Here is a 21,921-nt window from a genome sequence, read left to right on the forward strand (position 1 = left end):
AAAATGATAAATCAGCAGCAAGCTGTGGTTTACCTTGCTGCTGATCTATCAGGTAAACCAGGTGGATCTGTGGTGCTTCAGTTCTCAGCAGACCTTCAGGACCTTCAGGTCTGCAGAGAACTGAAGCACCACACTGTTCAGTTGATTAAGGAACAGCCGAGAGTCGAAATCATGAGGAACGTTCACAAGTGGTTTCTAGACAACACTGCTGATGTTCTGCTTTTAAAGCAAATCTAACAGGAAACGATGTTCCTCGTCTATTTACGTGAGTTCTAGGTGTCCAGAACCTTTCTAGGACTTTAAGCATCAGAAACTCATCTTCTAGATTCACCGTAGGCTTCAGCTGACTGAACTGACAGAGAGGAGGTTGATGCTCAGCAGATTGGTCACTTCACAATGTTTCATTAGAACCCTGGTTGTCACTGCAGCTGCAGCTTCATCCCGTCCCCCAGGGAGCAGTGGGTCGGCCCGCTGCGGTACCGGGGAGCATTCTGGGGAGTGGCAGTCTGAGGGAGTCGAACCAGGAACCTGGCAGCCTCTCCAGGATGAAGGCGCCCTGCTCTCTGACCACTATGCCACCTCTACCCTGTAGGACAGCTCTGCTGAGAATCACCTGGACCTCCTGGTATTCGGGTCAGGTTGAAGGTTAGGAACAAAAGGAACCTGGACCAGAGGAACAGAGCTAGTTTGGATGTGAACACCCTCCTCCTATCTTCTTATGTTCTGCCGGATGAACATCTGGAGCCATGCAGAGAAACAAGCGATGAGAAGAAGTGGCTCTGCAGCAGGAGATTCTTCTTGCCTTGAATCTGGGTCAGCTGTACGCTTTGAGAGAGACGGCGGGCTTCAGTCGGCGCTGATCAAAGCGCACGGCTCCGTCAGCAGCGTGTCATGTGATGATGTGATGATGTGAGGCCAAACGGCGTGCAAAGGTAGATCTTAGCTCCTTCCCCACCAGGTGTTCTGCTCTTCTGGACCGGCTTCAATATTTCATGCGTCGCCGTATGCGCTGCTCCTCCTGCCGCTCCACATCTGCATATTTTTGGGGGATGTGCAGACGCAGGTGTTTGAGGGAGAGCTGGTGATGATGGTTGCCCATTGGTTGCCTCAGTGTTGCTACACATCAGCAACTCCCCCCTCATTGGCTGAATGACCTGTTTTACTCCAGATCCTGAAACTGAGGAAGCTGGATGTTGGGTTGATGTTGAAGGCCAGTTTCCTCCTACAGCAGCATAACTACAGAGACAGCACAGGATCTAAGAACCTAAGAACCAGGATCAGGAGTCTTTGCTGCCATTTTGTCACAGCCGTAAAAATTAAAACACCGGCTCAGAATTCCCACAGGTTCACAGACCAGAATCAAGACATGACGTTCAGGTAGAACACACTGACAACAAGAAGCTAAAAGGGTGCAAACAGTCCTTAGTATCTGAAAAGATTCAAATGTTTGAGTCCTAAAAAGACAGACAGGAGTCACTTTACACAACGATGTAAACTGCTGTGTAACTGCATGAATGTTTCAAACACTCCCTGAGAAGTTTTTACTAATGCAAATAGTCATGAGTAAAAACTGAAACATTCAAGTTAATTGATGCTCAAGTCAAAAAGACAGATAGCTGTTAGTTTACAGGATGAGGTAAAAATTATGTTGCTATCGCAGGAATGACAGACATCATGGAGAAGTTAAAGATCAGCAAAGATTTGAATCTTCAGGTGAAAGAACTGCGTCATTTGCATGGATGTCCAACCAAACACTCCCTGAGAAACTAAAAGTGTTCCAACAGAGATTAACATGTGAGAGAGAACCTGTGGAACCAGCAGCATGATAGTAAACCTGTAACAGAACATGAACTGGGCTGCTGGTTTGTTGCCTCCCAGCAGGGGGCGCTAGCTCTCCCAGCTTTGGGAAAGACGCTGTTTTTAAGGCTGTTAGTTTTTGGAATTTCAGGAATTTAATGTTCCTGAAATGTTTTGGTGATGGAAGAGACACAAACAGCGCATTGCCTGAGGGGGGGGGCTCATGCTGCATAAACCGTGTCTAGATCCTGTAGACGGCATCCCACAATCCCCTGGGCTGACCTCACCAGAAGAGAAGAGCGGTTCTAGGGCCTTCTTCTCCAGATGGGAGGTGTTTACGGTGCAGCAGAGGTCAGAGGAGACATGGACGCTCCACCACCTCCTCCTGTAGAGAGGAGGTGTTCAGTCCTCCTGGACCTCCTGGAGTCCATCATTACCTCCTTGGTCTGACTGGTGTTCAGGATCAGGTTGTTCCTGGAGCTCCACTGGCTCAGACTGCTGACCTCCTCCCTGTAGTGGGACCCATCATTGGTGGAGATCAGACCCACTAGTGGAGTCGTCCACTGACTTCTCCACTGTGTCTGTGTCTGTGGAGGGGACAGCAGGACAGTCCTGGTGAAGAGATCTGGGCTGAGGACCCAGCCCTGAGGTGTTCCTGAGGATCAGTGGAGCAGATGTTCTCCATCCTCACCTCCTGGGTCTGTTGGTGAGGAGGTCACTGATCCAGGAGCAGAGAGGTGGAGAACCCATGCTGTGGAGCTTCAGAGCCAGCATGTCTGGGAGCACCGTGCTGATGCTGAGGTCCATGAAGAACATCCTGACAGGTGATGTTCTGCTGCAGGTGAGACAGACCTGAGTGCTAATGAGACAGCGTCCTCTGAGGAGACGTTCTAACCAGACAGTGTCCTCTGAGGAGACGTTCTAACCAGACAGTGTTCTCTGAGGAGACGTTCTAACCAGACAGTGTTCTCTGAGGAGACGTTCTAACCAGACAGCGTCCTCTGAGGAGACGTTCTAACCAGACGGCGTCCTCTGAGAAGACGTTCTAACCAGACAGCGTCCTCTGTGGAGACGTTCTAACCAGACAGCGTCCTCTGTGGAGACGTTCTAACCAGACAGCTTTGCTTGGCCTTCTGGTTGCCTTTGAGCTTCTAGCTTAAAGGCTTTTAGCTTCTAGCTCTGCTGCAGGCCACGCTGTCTCCAGACCTGAACGCTGCATCCTGGGCCTTCAGCAGGGACCGAGCTGTCCACCCATGGTTCTGGTGAGGAAACGCTGATTGTCTTTGAGGGTAGAAGAGCATCAGAGCAGAAGTGAAGGACAGCAGGGATTATGCTCTAGATCCACGCCTTCTTTAAACAGTCAGTGTTCAGGCTGGGCGGCCTCTTCTGTCCAAACCTGAATGGTTCTGATGATGCTTCTGGTTCTGCAGATCAGTGTCTTGTAGGCAGGGATCAGGTCCACAGAGATGTGATGTGAGCTGCTGCAGCCTGTTTTGGTAGACCTGATCTGATAAACTGTTGTATCTGGTGGGGAACGTTTGGAGCTCAGCTTTAATCTAAAAACACTAAAACTTCTCAGCAGAGGAAATAAAAGCGGACCAATAAAGACAAAAATGTTTCAAACCAAAGACAGACACCAGGCAGCAGAACTGACCTCGCTCCAGACCAGCATGGTGCCGAAGACCACCTGCAGGCCATCGAAGAAGTTGTCCCCGATGAGGATGACGGTGGCGCCGCCGGTCGTCCAGCCCTCGCTCGGACTGATGGCTTTGATGCAGGGCGTGGCTGCTTCGAAACACAGAGACACAGCAGCAGCATGAGCACCTGCAGCACACCTGGATGCTTGCATCATCAAGCTAAAACCTGGTTCTGACCTCTGATTGGATCGTTTACCGAGTTCTGCTGCAGAAACTTCAGCCAGAACCAGACTACACATGGTTCTCGCCCACTAACAAATGCAAAGTGACTGGTCTCTCCAGATCAATAGCAGGAGCTGCGTGCTAACGGGTCGAGGCAGACAGACGGACTCGACCCGTTAGGACCATCCTCTGTGGCTCTTTCCTGGAATGGAGACATTTTATCGGGAGGACGTTCCCGACGTTCCGGTTAACGCTCCACGAGATGTGATCTATAAAGCTGCGTTCAGAGGCTCCGACTCTCAGAGATATTAATGGAGAGATGAGCTTCTAATGGACAATGTTGCAGAAAAACTGCATTTAATTGGGTTTGTGAGCTCTGAGGAAGATGAGACGGCTCAGAAAGATCAGAGAAGACGAAGGCAAACAAACTGACAAGTCCAAACTGTTTCACAGGAACAATTGTCCCAGGTTTCAAACTCCAGCATTAATGGGACCAGGACTGAAATTGGAGCAGGAAGTTTGGATTTCTGGGGACTTTAAAAGGCTCCAAACTTTAGGGTCCTTGTTGGGACCAAAACAAACGTTGCAGCTGCTGCAGAGGGCCGAGGAGCCGACGCCACCTCCTCATTCATTCTGCCGCTTTTGTTGGAGTCGTAAACAAAGAGCCTATTGGGGGTGGAGGGGGGGGGGGGGGGGCATGGACGAGGAGCAGGCGGTGGGAAGGTTTATCTCTGAGTGCCTGCAGACAAAGCCAGGAGCAGATGTTGGAGCTGTTTATCGCCTCTGAAAACATCCCAGTCTGGAGATGTTTGCCTGGATGAAAGATGAAAGACGCTGAGCTTCCTGCAGATACGGCTCCAGATGGGAAACAACGGGCCCCGTTTGGCCCCGTTTGGCCCCCTTTGGCCCCCTTTGGCCCCGTTTGGCTGAGTTTGGCCCCTGCAGGACATCAGCCGGCGCTCTCAGAGCAGAACGCTCAGCTCCTGAATGTTAAAGAGGCCGTTTGGTGGAGTTCCTGAACGCCTCACAGGTGACAAACACCAGCTCCTCTGATGGAAGCTGGCTCTGACAGAATGATGTCAAGGAGTGTTTGGTTTAGAACCCTGGACGAGCCAGACGGGTGGGGACATTCTCCTTGTGTTTGAAGGTACACTGATGCAGAGTTTCTCGTGGGTTAAACCAAAACAAGACAAGGTCCTCAGAGACTTCAGCTTCTGACTGAAACTTCTAAACTTTGAGCTGTGGAGCCGTCTAAACTGCAGCTGACTGTTTATAGGTTATTGTGCTGAGTGATCAGGTGCAGAATAGTTATTATCAGCGCAAACAGCAGCTTTCAGCCCGAACTGAATTCAGTTCAGGTAAAAGCGTTCCATCAGAGGAGCAGAAACCATCATCTACAAGCAGCTGAGACGTCCAGGCAGCAACGGCATGGCCCTGCTGCAGCTGAGGAGGCTGTAATTAGCCTGCAAACACTGGGCAGTAAGGGCTGATATGAGATTCTGGTGCTCTCAGAATGAAGACGCCGTCTCATCCTCCACAGCTCAGCTGCTCAGAGCAAACTGACAACAACAAGCAAGATGGAGCACGGAGCTCATGTTCAAAGCAGCGAAGGCATTTCTGCCGTCTGCAGGAGGACCACAGGCGGACATGCCGGGCAGAACAGGGCGCCCCTCAGTAAATCAGTCGTAGAACCTCTAAACAATATGAAAATAAAAAGGATTCATCTTGGAGAAATATTAATTTTAGCTTCCCTGCCATTGGTGGTTCAGTGGTTTAGTCTGATGGAGAGGGGGGGGGGGGCTACCTGTGTCTTAACTAACCTAAAGTCAGAAACAACTTAAAACAAAAGACAACCTGTCACATGTTCACCATTAAAGCTGCAGGAGGGATGGAGGGGGCAATGCTGATGATTGTAAGGCAGTAGAAACGGCAGATAGAGAAAGAAAGAGCTAGAAACATAAAAAGCAAAACATTTGCAAACAAATGTGGACTTTGGCTAAATAACATGAATAATAAAGAATAAAGAATAAACCTCTGCTGATGTGGCTTTTCAATAATACAACAATTAATAGTACTGTTATTAGTATGATTACTAAACCCATTAGATTCCTTCCGTACATTTTACAACAGCATTTAACTCTAAGTTTGCTGAGCCACCAAAAAATGCTCTGATTCCTCACGCGGCCCGTGGGATGCAGGAAGGACCCTAAGGTGCAGCAGGTATTTCAAATTAATCACACCTTCAGCAGAAGGAGGAACCTCTGAGTCGTTTTCTTGGGCTGCAGGAGCCAGGCGGGTCAAATAAAGCTGCTGGCCCCAGAAGCGGGTCCAATCAAGCATGAGGCTGAAGTCATAGCAGTGGTTTTTATGAGTTTGGGGACAAAGAGGAAAAAGTGGCATTTGGGTTTCAAACTACAGAGGAAATGTTGCAGCAGAGCTCCAGCTGTCAGAGTCCAGTTTCAGCGTGTGAAGTTTATACGTCCACCATGTGTTTTATTTAAATTCTGCAAGAAGGGAACATTTGTTCTGCTGAGTCACATGTTTCCCTCTGCACAGATTTTTGGGTCAGCGAGATCAGAACCAAGCATCAGAGCAGCTCAAACCAAGACGACCAAAGTGCTGAGTCAGCAGGTGGGGCCTGAACAACCGCTTACCTTCAGACGGGTCCAGACGCCGGGCGCGGCGGCCATGTTTGGAGTTGTTGTGGACGAACATGTTGTCTGAGACGGCCAGCACGTGACCGTCCACGTTGACCGTAGTGGACACCACCACCTGCAGGAACCACAGCACATTCAGAGAGGGGGGGGGGGCTAATGAACACAAACTTCACCTGGACAGGGTCTCACCTGGAACCGCCTCATGTCCCGAGGATTTCCAGCATTTTTCAAACAGTTCTGGTTGCATTTCAGGAAGAACTTCAGGAAAAATCTGGAAGAAAACAACAGAACATGAAGAACACCAACTTCCAAGTCTAGAACGAGGTTCTGGGTCAGCTTCAGGTTTCACTTCAGGTTTCACTTCAGGTTTCACTTCAGGTGGTTCAGAATCAAACCAGATAGTTAAAGAATCCTAACAAGGTTTGCTGGGATGAGCTACAAAGCAACGACACTCAGTGTGGTCTGCAGACAAAAGAAATGCATGTAAAGCTGTTTAGAAGACAAAGTTAAGGAAACTCTGAGCTAAGCTGACCAGTTAAAGCAGTCAACCAATCCCATTCAGTCCTTTCAGCAGCAGATCTCTGTAACGTGAGACCTGCAGAGATCAAACATCTCTGAAAACATCTCATCTGATCTAGTTACTTTACCTGAACAGAACACGGCAGGTAGAGTTGAGAAAATTCATGTGGACCGGCTCAGAACCACTGAAGGCTGTTTCTAAGGCAGCAGCTGTTATCTGTGACCGGGTCAGGGTTAGCCATCTTTACTCTCTGGCCTGGCTGGCTGTCGGTTGATCAAATTTAGCCCAAACCTTTTCAGTTCTAAGATAAATTCTGTTATTTTATTGCTGATCAATTGGTTTTATTTTGACAGTTAGAATCGGACAGGAAGTGGCCACACCTCTATCCTCACTGATTGTCTCTATATTCCTCTGCTAATGACGATAGCGCTCTGTGGCGGCATCTTAAAGATGGCCGACTCGTACTGCAGACCGATGGCACCTCATTAGGAGCCCCCCCCCCCCCCCCCCCCCCCCCGCTGATTTGTCCTGGGTTCATTGCAGCGGAGAAGTATTGATTCTGAGTAGATATCAGCGAGGATGGGGTTCTAACAGAGGTGGGGGTTATCTGAATGGATGGCCACATTAATGCATTCCCCACTGCAGCGTAATCTGTGCTCATCCATCTCCTCTTCCTGTTCTCATGGAGCGTTTCCTTTTTAATTGCCACATTATCACAATAATAATCCAGGCAGTTAACAAGCAGCAAGGTTGAGACGGTCATGTCACATTAACCAGAAGATAACCTCGGGGAAACTCCTCCTCCTGGATCTGCAGCCAAAGCGAGGCATGCTGGGAGTGATGGAGGACCGCCGTCTCCAGCAATCTCCACTTTATTCCGACCAAAACCTCTCTTTAAAAACAGAGCAGCACATCAGAATGTCAGACTTCTCTGTAAAAAGCAGAGATCAGTGACATCATCTTTTCACCTTAAACCACGTTTTAGGGTTCATTAAAGAAAGACCTTTGACATTTTGTTTAAAGCGATTCACAGAGGCCGTACTTTGAGCGTCTTGGCTTTAAAATGAGTGTCATTTCCTAAATTTTAAGAAACCTTCTCTACTAAAGGTTTTTTCTGTGCTAGTCTCAAGACTACAGTCAGTCATTCACCTCAGTAGCTCAGTGGTGAGCTACATTGAAGCCACAGCTGCCACCGGGCCATGTTAATCTAGATTAATATGGAAAAATTCTGCAGACTTCTCTGCAGAACTTCTTTGGTTTTGATGAGCTCCTCCTGATGGATCTTCCTCAGGAAAACTAAACTGATCATGATCCCAGTTTCCTCTGCAAAGACGGATCCAAGCCCAGCTCTAGAACAGGTGAAGAGAAATGATCGAATGAGGAAGGATGAAATCATCAGGCATGGAGGAACATGGTAGCATCCATTCATTAAACAGACAATCCAGCAGTGAGAGAGAGGAAACAGGGAGCATCTACACAGGCATAGAGCGCAGAGCTGAAGGCAGGTGTAGGTGGTGGTCAACAGGTAAAAGCACTGAAGGTGGGGCGCTGAGGGAGGATGATGACGGAGGCACAATCCCAGAAGAACTTTAACCAAATGAACCGAATCAAAAGAAGGCATGATCCAGGGACATAAAAACACAAACACCCAACGATCACAGCATCTTTTTCATGTTCCTCAGGCTTTGCATCAGACAAACAGCACAACAAATAGGTCCAGCAGTACTTTATGGGATCTTATTCTGGATTGCATCCCCATAGTTGCACTTTATTCATGGTTCTTGATCTGGTTGCTTGTTTTAACCCCACTTCAAATCTGTAGTCCTTGTTAACTTTTCTCCATGACAGGTAAAGCAGTTGTCCTGTGTGGAAGTAAATGCACTGTTGTTGTTGCAAAATGAGTTCAGTGTTTTATCAAGATTTAAAATTTTCTTCTAACTTATTGCATTCCTTAGCTTTACCTAATTCATTTAATTGTCAAAGATGCAATTAATTCCCTACTTTCAAAGCCTCTGATTATTAAGATGAGTTTTCTTTACTGTCGTCCTTCCACTAACTTAAACTCCAAGATGCAGTCCTGACTTTATGTGTGTTGGCTGGAAGGATCAGAGTCTCATTTATAACACATTACCTAAAGGTTGGCATACGCACTAGGGATGGAGATGGTGCATCCTGATTTCTGAAACCATGCTGATGCTCATCAGCAGCAACCTCCTGGATCCCAGCAGCACCAGAGCGTCTGGTACCAGGTTCCTGCTCAGGTTCTGCCTCTGCACGCCCACGTTCAACCACAAAGGGATGTTAATGTGGATTTAAACGAGTCAGCTGATCGTTGTTATTTCATGGTTACCAGTGGCAACCACGGAGAAAAGAGCAAAGAAACAGTGATAATGTCCCTGAAAGGAGTTTATTAAACGTGTAAATCACAGGTAGAAGCTCAGATGTTCTCCACATTTGAAGAACTTGTTAAAAAGTGAACCTTGCTGCTGTTTTAACCATCGGGGGACTTCCTCGTGGAGCTGCGCTCCGTCCTGGAGGATTTCATCCCTCCTGAGGTGGAGGGAGACCACGAAGGTACAACCTCTATGCCCCCGGCAATAAAAGCCTGACGTAAAGTTAAGGGTCACCAGCGGCAGCAGGAATAATGCTGCGGTTCTGAATGCTGATGATGAAATCCACCTATGATTAAAGTCTGGTATGAACGTCTGAGAGGAACCTTGATGCAGTTTGGCTGCAGTTCATCCCTTCACCGTCTGCAGCGCCAGCTTCCTCCTTCAGCAGCGTATGTCAGGGTCAGAGCTGCTGTGAGGTGCACACGTTCTGACGTCTGGCCTCTCTTTATAGATGTCTCTGTGTGGAACGTGACGTTCTGTGTGTGTAGAAGAGAGCCCAGGTCTTTGCTCTGAAGCTCATGCATGTCTGCTGTGACAGACGTGTGTGCAGGGATGAAAGGGATACTTCAGTCCTGAATGTTTTCAGTGTGAATCAGGAAGCCAGATCTCACAGTGTGTTTGTAACGATTATGGTGAAGGGAGGCTTTGCAGAGAGGTCAGTGGGAGCTGGGTGCTGGGTGAGCATCGACTGAAAGCTGATCTGCTGCTCTGGAGCCTCTAATGCCCTTTATGGCAGTGAGCAGAACAATACGGAGCTCCATTCAGATGATACCGAGTACTTCAGAGAGCTGATATGGATCAATATAGATTGGATTAAAACGCAGCTGGAGACAGAAGCAGCAGCTCACACTCTCACACCCATCCTTGTTTAAAGTACAAAGTGAGGACCGTGCATTGACTTCCATAGACGTCCATTCATTTTATAAGCCTCCCTGTAACCCTGACCTCTACCGGTATATACCTGACCCTGACCGCAGCCTGACTGACACCTTAGTCCTAAACTAAACCCCTAGACCAGACACAAAATAGGTTCTCACTTTTCCCAATGGTAGCACAATAAAGGTTTTTCTTTTCTGATCTATTCTACACCAGACATGAAGAGACAGCACAGTTTTCACCTCACAACCCTTAGTGGGACGCTCCAGAAGCTCCTTGCAGGTACCGTACTCCATAAATGTCCTCAGTATGCAGGAACATCTGGCCTGGTTCTGGCTCCTTTAAAGTTTGCAGCTGAAAAGGATCCTTCAACCGTGATTTAATGTCATCATTGTCTTCATGTACAGCAAGAACAGAAAAGATGTTCCTTGATCAACAGCTGTCCAAGTTCTTTGAAGGTCTGTCAGAGTTGGAGATTTTCAGTCTAGTACGCCGACACTTGAAGACACCTGATGCTGATCCGTGGATCCTTTGGTCATTAAATCATCCAGAGAGGAGGCAGGAAGGTAGAAAGGCCACCAGCCACCAGACATCATGTGACAAACAAGTAGCACCTGTGCCAGTTCTCAGAAAAGCTAAAGGCTCATAAGGAAGGACTCAATCAAATATTACATCGCATAAAATTTAAGAACTGCTGTGGGAACTGTTGGTGCACTAAAACCGTGCAGAAATCCCAAAGAGGGTTTTCCTGTTTGAGAGAAGTCATTCCTCTCCACTGTCACCACATGCTTCCTCGAGGAGGAATTGATTTGACGCACTAAGCACAAGGCATGATGAACTGAATTTGACGGAAATGGATCATATTTGTGATCCGGTCAGAATGACCGGATCCTTTCCTAGTTAGACATGGTGATGGTCTGCAGGGTTGGTGATGAGAACCTTAAAGGTCCTCAAAGCAGAACAGGATGGCTGCAAATGTGACAGCTTCATGGTGTGTGTGTGTGTGTGTGGGGGGGGGGGGGGGGGGGTCTGACTGCATTCACTGGCCTCTCCAGATGATGTCAACCCAACCACACCCAGTTCACTATGGGGAGCAATTACTGGGAGCTCAGATTACAAGGCCCTGATGAACACACACACACACACAGTCACACACACACACACACACACACACACACACACACACACACACACACACACACACACACAGTCACACACACACACACACACACACACACACACACACACACGCACACGCACACACACACACAGTTTCCCTGGAGTCTCACTTATTACTTTAACCCAGAAAGAAAAAGCAGCAGAAAAAAATCAATATTTCAACAGGAGTATTTTTAAAAGCTGATGCTCCGCCGCGCCGCCCGCCCTCACACTGTGATCGTCTCTCTGCGAGGAGCTGCAGGCCGCCCGCCGCCTCACGTTTACCGTCTGACCGCCCGGTGAGCCCCGAGCAGCACGCCGCCGCCGCCGCCATAGAATCATCTTACGGGGAGAAAGCCAAGAGCGAAGCTAAGAGCAGGGAGGCCGCCGCAGTAGCAATCTGCTCTGGTTAGTCGGCTAAGCGCCTCGCCGTCACATCTCATCTGTTGGCAGCTAACGAAGCAACCGTGGAGGATCTGGGCACCCATGCAGCGCCGAAACAAAAGCAACTAGATGGAAAATAAAACAGGCTTGAAGGCAGTTTGTGGAGGAGAACATGAGAGGAAGAAGCAGCGCTGCTCATTAGAAGCAAAGTCTAATATTGACTCTGCGACTTGTTGAAACTTCAAATAATTACAGAGCGGCTGGGATGATGCTGATCTGCTGCTAATTAGGATATGAAGCAGGAGCAGCAGCAGCGTGTGTGTCTGGCCTGATCACAGCACATAAACCAGCACTCCCCAGCTCGGCTACACGTCATCAATAATTCACCAGCCAAGATGGCAATTACAGGACCATGTACAATCAGACTAAATATTTGATGAGGCACTAAAACAGTTCGAGGAACAGATCTGCCTCAGCGTCTCTCATAAACACCGCGGCTCGGCCGTCTATTGTCACAACACATTAGCTCCCTTATTCCCCGGACCTTGTCTGGACGCGCAAAAGTCGTTTATTCTGCTAAAAGAGCCTTTGTACAATTCATTTGCTGTGTCTGAAATATTGAGTGCAGCGAATTAGGCTTTGAGGGAGGCTGCAGAGAGGCTGCAGGTCACCATGCGGCCGGCCGCCGCCTTTCCAGCCCTCTTTAAATGAAGAGGCGTTCAGGGGAGTCACGTTAAATTCATCTCTAGCCCTCTGAGGCCGGATGGAAGTTTACTTCATCTGAAAATGACGATCCAGAAAATCCATCAAACAGAAAGCTGAAAGGGACGCTCGGTCTACAGGGACGAGTTCAGGAGGCCAAAGCCTAGCAGTCATGTGACTTGATGACAAGATGCTTTAAAAAATACCAGGAAGGTGAAAGAGATCCCTGTAAACGATCCTAGAGACCAGAACATGTAGTCAGGGAACAAATGATGAATATTAACAATACATATGTACGTATACACTGTATAATATATTTCTGTAAAGTTAAACACCTGACTCCACTGAGACCCACTAAACAAATCTAACAATGTGTGAACACAGCCGGGACAGGAGAAGTCTGACCAAAAGCAGAGAGCAGCCGTTTCACTGGATGGAGGTGAGACTAATGGAGATCTGTCACCTACACTACCCAGCATGGTGGAGTCCTATCCTGGACTCTGCCATGCTGAACAAAATGTCCACTCCTGGGTGGTTCCACCCAGGAGTGTTTCCTGGGTGGTTCCACCATCCTCCTCTGGTGCCTTACTTTGCAGCTGCTTTCTTTCAGCAGCTTTTTCTAGTAGTAGTAATAGTAATAGTAACAGTAATAATAATAGTAATAGTAATAATTATAGTAATCGTAATAATAATAATAATAGTAATAGTAATAATAATAATAATAGTAATAATAATAGTAATAATAATAATAATAGTAATAGTAATAGTAGTAGTAATAGTAATAATAATAGTAATAGTTATAGTAATAGTTATAGTAATAGTAATAATAATAGTAATAGTTATAGTAATAGTAATAGTAGTAGTAATAGTTATAGTAATAGTAATAGTAATAGTAGTAGTAATAGTAATAATAATAGTAATAGTTATAGTAATAGTTATAGTAATAGTAATAATAATAGTAATAGTTATAGTAATAGTAATAGTAGTAGTAATAGTTATAGTAATAGTAATAGTAATAGTAGTAGTAATAGTTATAGTAATAGTAATAGTAATAGTAATAATAATAGTAATAGTAATAGTTATAGTAATAGTAATAATAATAGTAATAGTAATAGTAATAGTAGTAGTAATAGTTAAAGTAATAGTAATAGTAATAGTTATAGTAATAGTAATAATAATAGTAATAGTAATAGTAGTAGTAATAGTTATAGTAATAGTAATAGTAATAGTAATATTAATAGTAATAGTAATAATAATAGTAATAGTAATAGTAATAATAATAGTAATAGTAATTGTCTTTTCTTTCAGCCAGTCTCATTTCCTACATGTATTCATCCTCAGACACTCAGTTTTAGGCCAGACATGCTCTGCTCCACCCAGTGTCTGCTGCTCCAGGATCCACCCAGTTGTTTCCCATTAACCCCCCCCCCCCCCCTCCACTAACAACAACCTGACCAGCACAGCCCCCAGGGGATGATGGGAGTTGTAGTGGGATGAGCAGCTTGGCAGCATATTGTGGGGCAGAGGGAGCACGGAGCAAGCAGCTGCCACCAGAAAAGCACCAGGAGGCGACCGCAGCCGTCAGGAGACACGGAGAAGTCTGGAAGCAAGCCGGAGGAGCCGGGAAGTTCTCTGCTTCCTGGGAGCAAAAAGCAGACAGCTGCACTGCTAGATTCAGGATCAGTGTGCAGTCTTTACGTTCATCACTTATCACTGAGGTCTGGAAGCTGAGCGCTCCACGATGTCAGCCAATAAAGCAGATTCTGATTAAATATGCAAATATAATTGGTGTACCTGAACAGGATTCAGCAGACCCCAGGACACCTTTAAGGTTTTTCCAGGGGCAAAACAGCCTCATATTAATGTTGGGTTAGTTTAACTTAAACATTACAAATGACACACAGACAGGATACTGGGCTACTGTGTGTGTGTTCAGCGCTTCTAGTCCACAAACGGTTGCCTTTCAGGGTAAAAATCCCCAAAAACTAAGGCAAGATAACAAAAATCAATTTAAAGCAGATTTAGAGTCTGTTCAGAACATCTTGTGGTTCCAAGAAGAACTTCTAGGAGGCCTCAATGGTTAAAGTACTTTAATAAAAAAGGTCAAGAGCTGAAGGCGTCACACTCAGCTTTCTGGGTCTGAAGCTAATCAATGCAGCACCTAAGGCCCTGTTTAAGGTCACAGGCCAAATATTCCCAGAGATAAATTCATCATTCTTACAGCCTTTTAAATTCACTCACAACTGAAACTTTTCACTGCAAACTTAAATGTGCCTGGTTTTATTTATTTCAGCTGTTATAAATTATAATTGCAGGTAGCTGTTTAAATCCTGCAGAATCTCTAATATCACTGCTGTCAGGAAAAAGCCTGGTAAGAGCCGTGTTGCAGGTTTTTTCATGTCGAACTGAAGGATTTCTTTACTCTCAGAGGACGCAGAAGATCCTTCAGCTTCTAGTCTGATGAAATCCTTCTAAAGCCCCGCAGATCAACTCCAAACTGCCTGAAGGTAAAAACCTAAAAACTGGACTCATTTCTTTCCTGAAAAGTTTGACATTTCAGACCTCTGAGATTCAGCATGATGTCCATCACAGCCAAACATCAGCAGCCGCTATGAAGCAGCTGAATTCATCAACAGAGCTCAGGTAAGACTTAAAAACCCAAATGAAGGTCAGACCTCTGCATATCAAAGATCTCATCATTCAAACAGCTCCATCCAACAGAAGAAGAGGAAACGTAAAACGGTGCAAAGAACAAAGAGCATTTCCTGATCACAATGACTTCATGACCCGTAGACGTCACTGTGCCGCTCCAATGCCACAACGGTTCTTCATCTCTTTATTATATTTTTATTCTTCTATCAGGTCCATTGGGTCTATTTAGACCAAGATGGTCTATTTGTTCATGTGCTCACCACTCCAAGCACTAATCTGTCATGATTTGGGATTTTGTTTTTGGACTGTTTAATTGATCATCACGCCAAACTCCTCTGATTGGCCTCTCAGCCACCACTCAGCACCTCAATCTGCTGCAGCCAATTAGAAATCACGCTGCCTACATCTACCTGCCTCATCCAGCCGCTCTCTGTCTCGTCCCGCTGCCCCGGTGTCTTCCCGTCGCTCTGCCTGTTCATTCCTGCCACCAGTGCTCGCCCTGCCCTCACTGGGTTTTTAACCAGTGCTCGTGTGCGTGTCCGTCTGGTAAGGCTTCTCCTGGATTCTCTCATCATACAGCTTCTGGCCCAGTCTGCTTCTGCATGCACCGTCTGGTCACCTTCTCATTCCTGCGGTCATCTCCTGATCAGCTGCCTCATTCATCTCCTGTTCCTGCCTGCCCCGTCTGCCACTATCGCACGGTTAATCATAAAAGACAGAGTTTACGGATCCTTGTGATACCCAGAACCGGACTTTATTCAGCCCGAGTTCCAGCAGACAGCAGAGGCTGCAGGAAGAAACAGGGCAGCCTTGGAGGAGTTCCCATCAGGCTAAAAGCTGCTGAGTTCTCCTACTGCTCTCCAATCTGCATTGTTTGTTGTCATTTCAGCTTTTAACTTTTTGTTCTCTGACATTTTTCTCTTCATAGAAGGTACACCTGGTCTGGTGTTCTGTTAGCTGTGACATCATCAGGGGAGGCAGATCATCCTCTATTACCATCTACCATAGAAAGTACTCCTGGGTCAATGTGAGCTTCTGAGCTTTCTGTGTCTCTGCTCTGTCTTCTCTAACATAGAAAGTACTCCTGGGTCAATGTGAGCTTCTGAGCTTTCTGTGTCTCTGCTCTGTCTTCTCTAACATAGAAAGTACTCCTGGGTCAATGTGAGCTTCTGTGCTTTCTGTGTCTCTGCTCTGTCTTCTCTCACATAGAAAGTACTCCTGGATCAGAGCTTCTGTTTTTCTTTTTGTGTGTCTCTGCTCTGTCTTCTCAAACCCTCAGTTGGTCGTGGCAGAGATGTCAGCGGTCCTTCTCCTGACCCTTCACCTTTACAGGTCCTCGTGGACCTTGGTCCTAGCAGTCTGGACCGGTCCTGTTCCCTGGACGAGGCAAACCACCCGCTCAGGTCCAGAGAAATGGTTCCTAGGAGCCAGAAGCGATGGATGCAGAGCAGGAAGGAGTTCTCAGGAAGTCTTGAATGTGTTTAGCTGATGGTGGTTCTGACCACTTCAGTGGACCAGCCCACTTTATGTCATTTCAGCGCTCCCAGTTCACCGCCTGTGATTCCGCTCCATCAGTCAGTAATGATGCTGATCTTTAAGCTCAGGCGTCTTTCTGTAGTTCATGTGATGAGCTCTCAGAGGCGATGGATGTTTAACATTCTGAAGCAGCTTCCCAGAGCTCGTCCGGCCACTGAGGGATTTAATTAAGTCTCTGACTGCTGATGGCTCAGCGTCCAGGTTTATTGAACCAAAATTAGGGAAGGAGAGGAAAAAACGGGCTGATTTGAATAAACGCCTGGGGCTTGCCTTCCAACCATTTCACTTCAATATCTCTTCATGCCACTTTAACCTTTCCAGCTGCTGCCTGGACTCAGAGAGTGAAGGAAGTAAAATGCTGCTGAGCGTCATCTAAACATTTCCAGCAACTTCACAGACTCACTAATTACCGCCACCGACTCCAAGCTGCAGGAAGCTGTGAGCGGACCAGGAGCTTCTGTGGGGCAGATATCAGCCCCGCTCAGCAAGTTATCACACATTATATGATTTCCTCCTCCTGCAGGAGGCAACTGTCCACTTTGTCTTTTAGATTTCCCCCATCTGTGTAAAATAATAAAACACTTTAAATAAAAAAAACTTTACTTCCCCAGTTTCCTGTAAACATCATTTATTTCCTTTGTTTAGCTTCTAAATAACAAGCAGATCTTTAAAAGATCTAATTTCAGAAAAAGATGCTGGCTGCAGGGTTACAGGCCTCCTCTGATGGATTGACTGATTCAAACCATTTTTATGGAGAAAGACGCGCTGCACCAGCAGGACCTGAGACAGAAAGCTTTTTACTGGAATTTCAACCTGACTGGTGGCTTAACATTTTTATTTCTTTGCATTGAGACGGTTTCTGCTGTGAATCGGTACCATAGAAATAAACTGAACAGAAGACACACACTTAACTGAACTCTGCAGTAGATGAATTTTCTTAAAAACAGAACTTTAGTGGAGAGTAAATATGTTAAAAAGTGTTAAAACATTCAGAGTTCCCATTAAATCTTAAAAATGTAAATAAAGTCTGCACACAGACACAGCGCCTATCGGCCGCTGATCCAGAACAGGAATAATGATGCAAGCGTTACAAAGTAAATGTAATTTACTCGCTTTGAAGTTGACAGTGAACGCATCGGACTGAGAGGCCAAATTAAAGCCACAATTCAAAAAGAAAAAGAGTAAAGAAATCTAAGGCCTAATTGGCACAAACAGCTCGTAGAAAACATGTTTTCCTTTTTTCTGGTGAGCTGCATGTTTTCACGGCTTCAACGCTCACCGCTATCCTCCATCTGTTTGGCGCGGCTCCTCTCTGCTGCTCTGGGACCAGCGGTCAGCAACAAGGTGAAGCCGGCCGCACCATCTGGCCTGACCTTGGGCCGCGGCGGGCGGGGGGGGCGATGAGGACAGAGAGGGGATGGTTCTGAACGCTTCGGACTTCTCTTTCATTCCTGAAGGCTGAGATTTTTCTGTTCTGCTTCTCCTAATAACCTCACCAGGGATGTCCTTTTAAATCTTAACCGTTAGATAATCTGTTGCACACATGAAGAAGCTGCTCAGGCTTCACAAACCAGCAGGTGTTCAGAAAACCTATCAGTAGATCAAGTGAAGGTCCACAGGTGCGCATGAGAAGCACCTGTGCACCTTCACTAAGAACTTAAGTTTCTGGGTGTCATGCTTGATGAGAACGTGAGCTGGATGCCCCAAATAAATGATAAAAACTAAGTAAAAAATAAAAGGCAACTGCGATATTACACAAAATAAATTATTCACTAGATAACAAAGCATTGTTATAAAATAGATTTTAGATGTTATAAAATAGAAATTAGATTTTATAATATCTGACCTATTGTTTGGGGAAATGCATGTAAAACATACATTTAACCAATTTTCACTTTGCAAAGAAAGAGCTGTGAGAATAATAAGTGGAAATCACTATGAAGAGGCAACAAATCCACTATTTCTTAATGAATTATTAGATTATAGTATTTTACAACCAATGTTTAAAGCACATAAAACCCATTAACAATGAACATTGAGAAAATATGTGAGTGAAAGAGAAAGCAATTATGATTTAAAAAGGACCTGAGACCCAGTGTTTCTGCCAAAGGAATCGGCTTATGGAACAATCTGAACCAAGAAACCAAAGAATCAAAATGTTCATTTAAATGGAAAATAAAAGCTGCTATGTCACGTATGCCTACATTTAAATGTCACGTATGCCTGACTGTAGAAAATCATGTCAGTCTACAGAAAATGGACCTGAAGTAAAGCGTGACTTTCAGAGGACATATATTTTATTTCACTATGTTTGTTTTTGCTTTGTATATTTTGATGCTTATTGTATTGTTGTTGATGATTTTGAGATTTAAGTTCTTTGTAAATGTACAGCTTTAGGTATCATAAGATTATTATGTTTAATTGCTTTGTTTGAACACAATGAATGAAATAAACATTTCAAATAAATGAACCTACATCCTCTCATGTCTAACTTCTCTTTTAAAGAGCGGGGGGGGGGGGGGGGGGGGGGTTCTGAGAATAAAATTGTAAAGTGGTATTTTGTAAGACCTCCTACAGAAAGGTGCAGTCTTCCCCCTGCATGAAAATGAGAAATGTGGAGCATCTTGTAAAGTTTTCTAACCCTAACCCCCGTTTTAAGGACCAAAATAAAAACCCCTTCCTGTCAGGATGCAGGAGCTTCAGAGCAGATGCTCACCTTACCTGGACATCATCATGAGAGCATCACCTGGACAGGTTGCTGCTCAGCAACACTCAGGTGTGCGACCACCAGGCCGAGCTGTACAGGTGTTACTGGTTTTATCCACGTTATTTTCACACTGGAGGCGTTTCCTTCGTCTCTTCATGTCCCAGAGCAGCAGACAGCAGCGGCGGCATTTCTGTCTTTCTATTTGCTGTCGGCTGGAAAATCGTTGCCAGTTAATGATGTTCCAAATTAAGACGGAGAAGTTCCTGCTGTACTTCCACGCAGCTGAGTTAACATGATGACAGCTGTAAATTATCATCAGCTCTAATTAACAAGTCAGCTAACGACACAGGACTATTTCTGCTCTTCAAAATAAAAGTAGGTGGGGTATGAATGCCTGATTCAGAAATAATTAGTAGAGGTTGAATAAACTCTGTTTCCACAGAGAAGCTTTGATCCAAACGTTATCTCACATCTTTCACAGTTTTACTGCATAAGCATCACAGACCATAATATTCAGGCCTCTGTTGTTTGAACAGGTCTCCATCAGCCTGACTCTTTATTACAAATATCATCAATATTCATCATCAGAGGAGGAGGAGGAGGAGAGAGCCGGAGCTTTCTCACCGGCCCAAGGAGCATCAACACAGGTCTCTCTTCATGGTGGTGACCTTCTGATCCAGAGCTGTTTTCTCCTACAATCCAGCAGTGCCTCTAAACGCCTCGTCAACAAGTTTAATCAAATTAGCGAGCAGCCAAAAATTGACGCTTTTCATTAATTATACAGGATCATTGTAATTGCAAATTCAAATGTATTCCCTACGAACAGAAGGTGTTCAGTAATATTTCAGCAAATTTGCATATTAAATGGGGGCTGCTCTGCATTATGTATGCTAATGTATGCGCATTGTCTTTATTTTTAACTTGCGGGCCATATGCCTGCCTGAGCAGGTGAAAACGGTCCTGAGTGTTTAATTTTGCCCAACAAACGCAGCGGCGGCTCGCTCAGCGTCTCGCTCAGCGTCTCTCCTGCGCTTTGTCTCTGCTTTGATTTGCTGCTGCAGGTGAGGCTTTCTCTCTGTTTGTGTTCACGGCTCCTTTGGTGTCGCTGCTCCATCAGGGAAACTGAGGGCAGGAGCACGGCACAGCATGAAGCTAAGGTGCGTCACGCTGCAGAGTGGCTACAGGAAAAACAGCTGAGATTACCGTGAGGCGTCAGCAGCAGGCCTTCATTAGTTATCAGTTTTATTACACGTGAGATTATATGTCAAGCTGCAACTTATTCCAGAAAACATTATGACATGGGAAGAGGAAAAGGCTCCTTGTAACTCTTAAAGGTGTTCTGATATCAGCATTTATGGGGCTCTGGTTCTGTGAGGATCACAGATGTTCTGATGATCTCCAGTCAGACAACATTTCTTAGTTCCTTTCAGAAGATCTGCAGGTTTCTCCTCCTGCAGATCTTATAATCATGACACCTTAAAGGAACCTGGAAGCCTTTCAGGGAGCAGCCTGGACACATGTGACCTCAGCCAGCACCAGCTGGTAGAACCTCATGGAGCAGAGATTACTTAGGAGAACCTTCATCCAGCTCTACCATCCAGAGATTCCTTCACAGCCTTTACTGAGCAAAGAAGCCTGATGTTCACCTCAGAGGAGTCAGCATCTCAAGACCACGAGGCTTCTGGGATGGACCATCGTGGGTCAGATGGATCAGTTCTCCAGATGTTTGGTGGAAATGCAGCCAAAGGAGGCTGGATGGTGGTCTGGGCTTGCATCATCTCCTCTTCTCTGATGGCAGCATTGATGGAGTAAAGACAGAGCAACATCTGCTGCCTTCAGGACCACACCTTCTCCAGGGAGGTCCATCCATGTTTCACATCCAGACAAAGGAGAACCACAGTCCTAAAGGCTGGCTGGAGAAGACGAGGGGACAGCTGCAGGACCGGGGGGCCTGCAACCCTGTCCTTTCATCAACAGGGAACCTGAAGACCTGCTGGACACCTGCTGGACACCTGCTGGACACCTGCTGGACAACTGCTGAAGACCTGCTGAAGACCTGCTGAAGACCTGCTGGACACCTGATCTTGAAAGTGATCAGGTGTCCAGCAGAGAAAGTGAAAAAAGCAGTTTTGGGAAAGTCTGAACTGCAGAATGGATGAATTACAGCAGATGAAATGAAGCTCTTCAAACACCCGGAGACAAGTTTAACTGAAACATCTAAAAGATCCTGAGCTGAGAGAACGTGAACATGAGTGATGGAAGCAGGAGGCGGGAGGAGGAGGCCTGTAGGGAGCGCACTACAGAGCAGATTTGTAGCCTGTGAGATAATACATGTCATTAAATTTGTAGGCGGCTTCCTCAGACTCACGTTCAGACAGAGGAGCTGTTTTATTGAAGAAGGAGCTGCTGGTCTCAGATCAGCTCCACGCTGAGGAGAGGCTCATGATGCACGGCTTCAGGGGGAAGGTGAGCGTCGTTTCCACCGACACTTTCCACCCATCAGAGACTTCAGGGGGTTTTATATTAAAGCTGCAGGGCTGCAGGTGGAACACCTCCCTGTGTTCCCAGTCTGCTGGCAAAAGGCACCGCAGGCTTCCCCAACAAATCCAAACTGTTCTGTGATTGGACGACATGTCCAGCAACGGCAGAACCTCGTTTATGTGCTGAGAACGCGTCGCAG

The 21,921-nt window shown here is 46.1% G+C and overlaps 1 protein-coding gene across 5 annotated transcripts in view; it reads right to left on the minus strand.

The window, feature by feature from the left end:
* LOC105918713 (transcription factor COE3) overlaps positions 1-21,921 on the minus strand; it is a 166,264-nt gene that overhangs the window by 41,340 nt on the left and 103,003 nt on the right. For 3 of the 5 annotated variants that reach the window (XM_036129345.1, XM_012853854.3, XM_012853853.3), the window contains exons 7-9: positions 6,503-6,584; positions 6,311-6,428; positions 3,452-3,585 (exon numbers count right to left, since the gene is read on the minus strand). In XM_036129345.1, the coding sequence (XP_035985238.1) occupies positions 3,452-3,585; positions 6,311-6,428; positions 6,503-6,584 (334 nt within the window). The remainder of the gene's footprint in view (positions 1-3,451; positions 3,586-6,310; positions 6,429-6,502; positions 6,585-21,921) is intronic. The other 2 variants (XM_021311314.2, XM_036129346.1) reach the window with 1 other exon arrangement.

Source organism: Fundulus heteroclitus, unplaced genomic scaffold (assembly GCF_011125445.2).
Source record: "Fundulus heteroclitus isolate FHET01 unplaced genomic scaffold, MU-UCD_Fhet_4.1 scaffold_159, whole genome shotgun sequence".
Lineage (NCBI taxonomy): Eukaryota > Metazoa > Chordata > Actinopteri > Cyprinodontiformes > Fundulidae > Fundulus > Fundulus heteroclitus.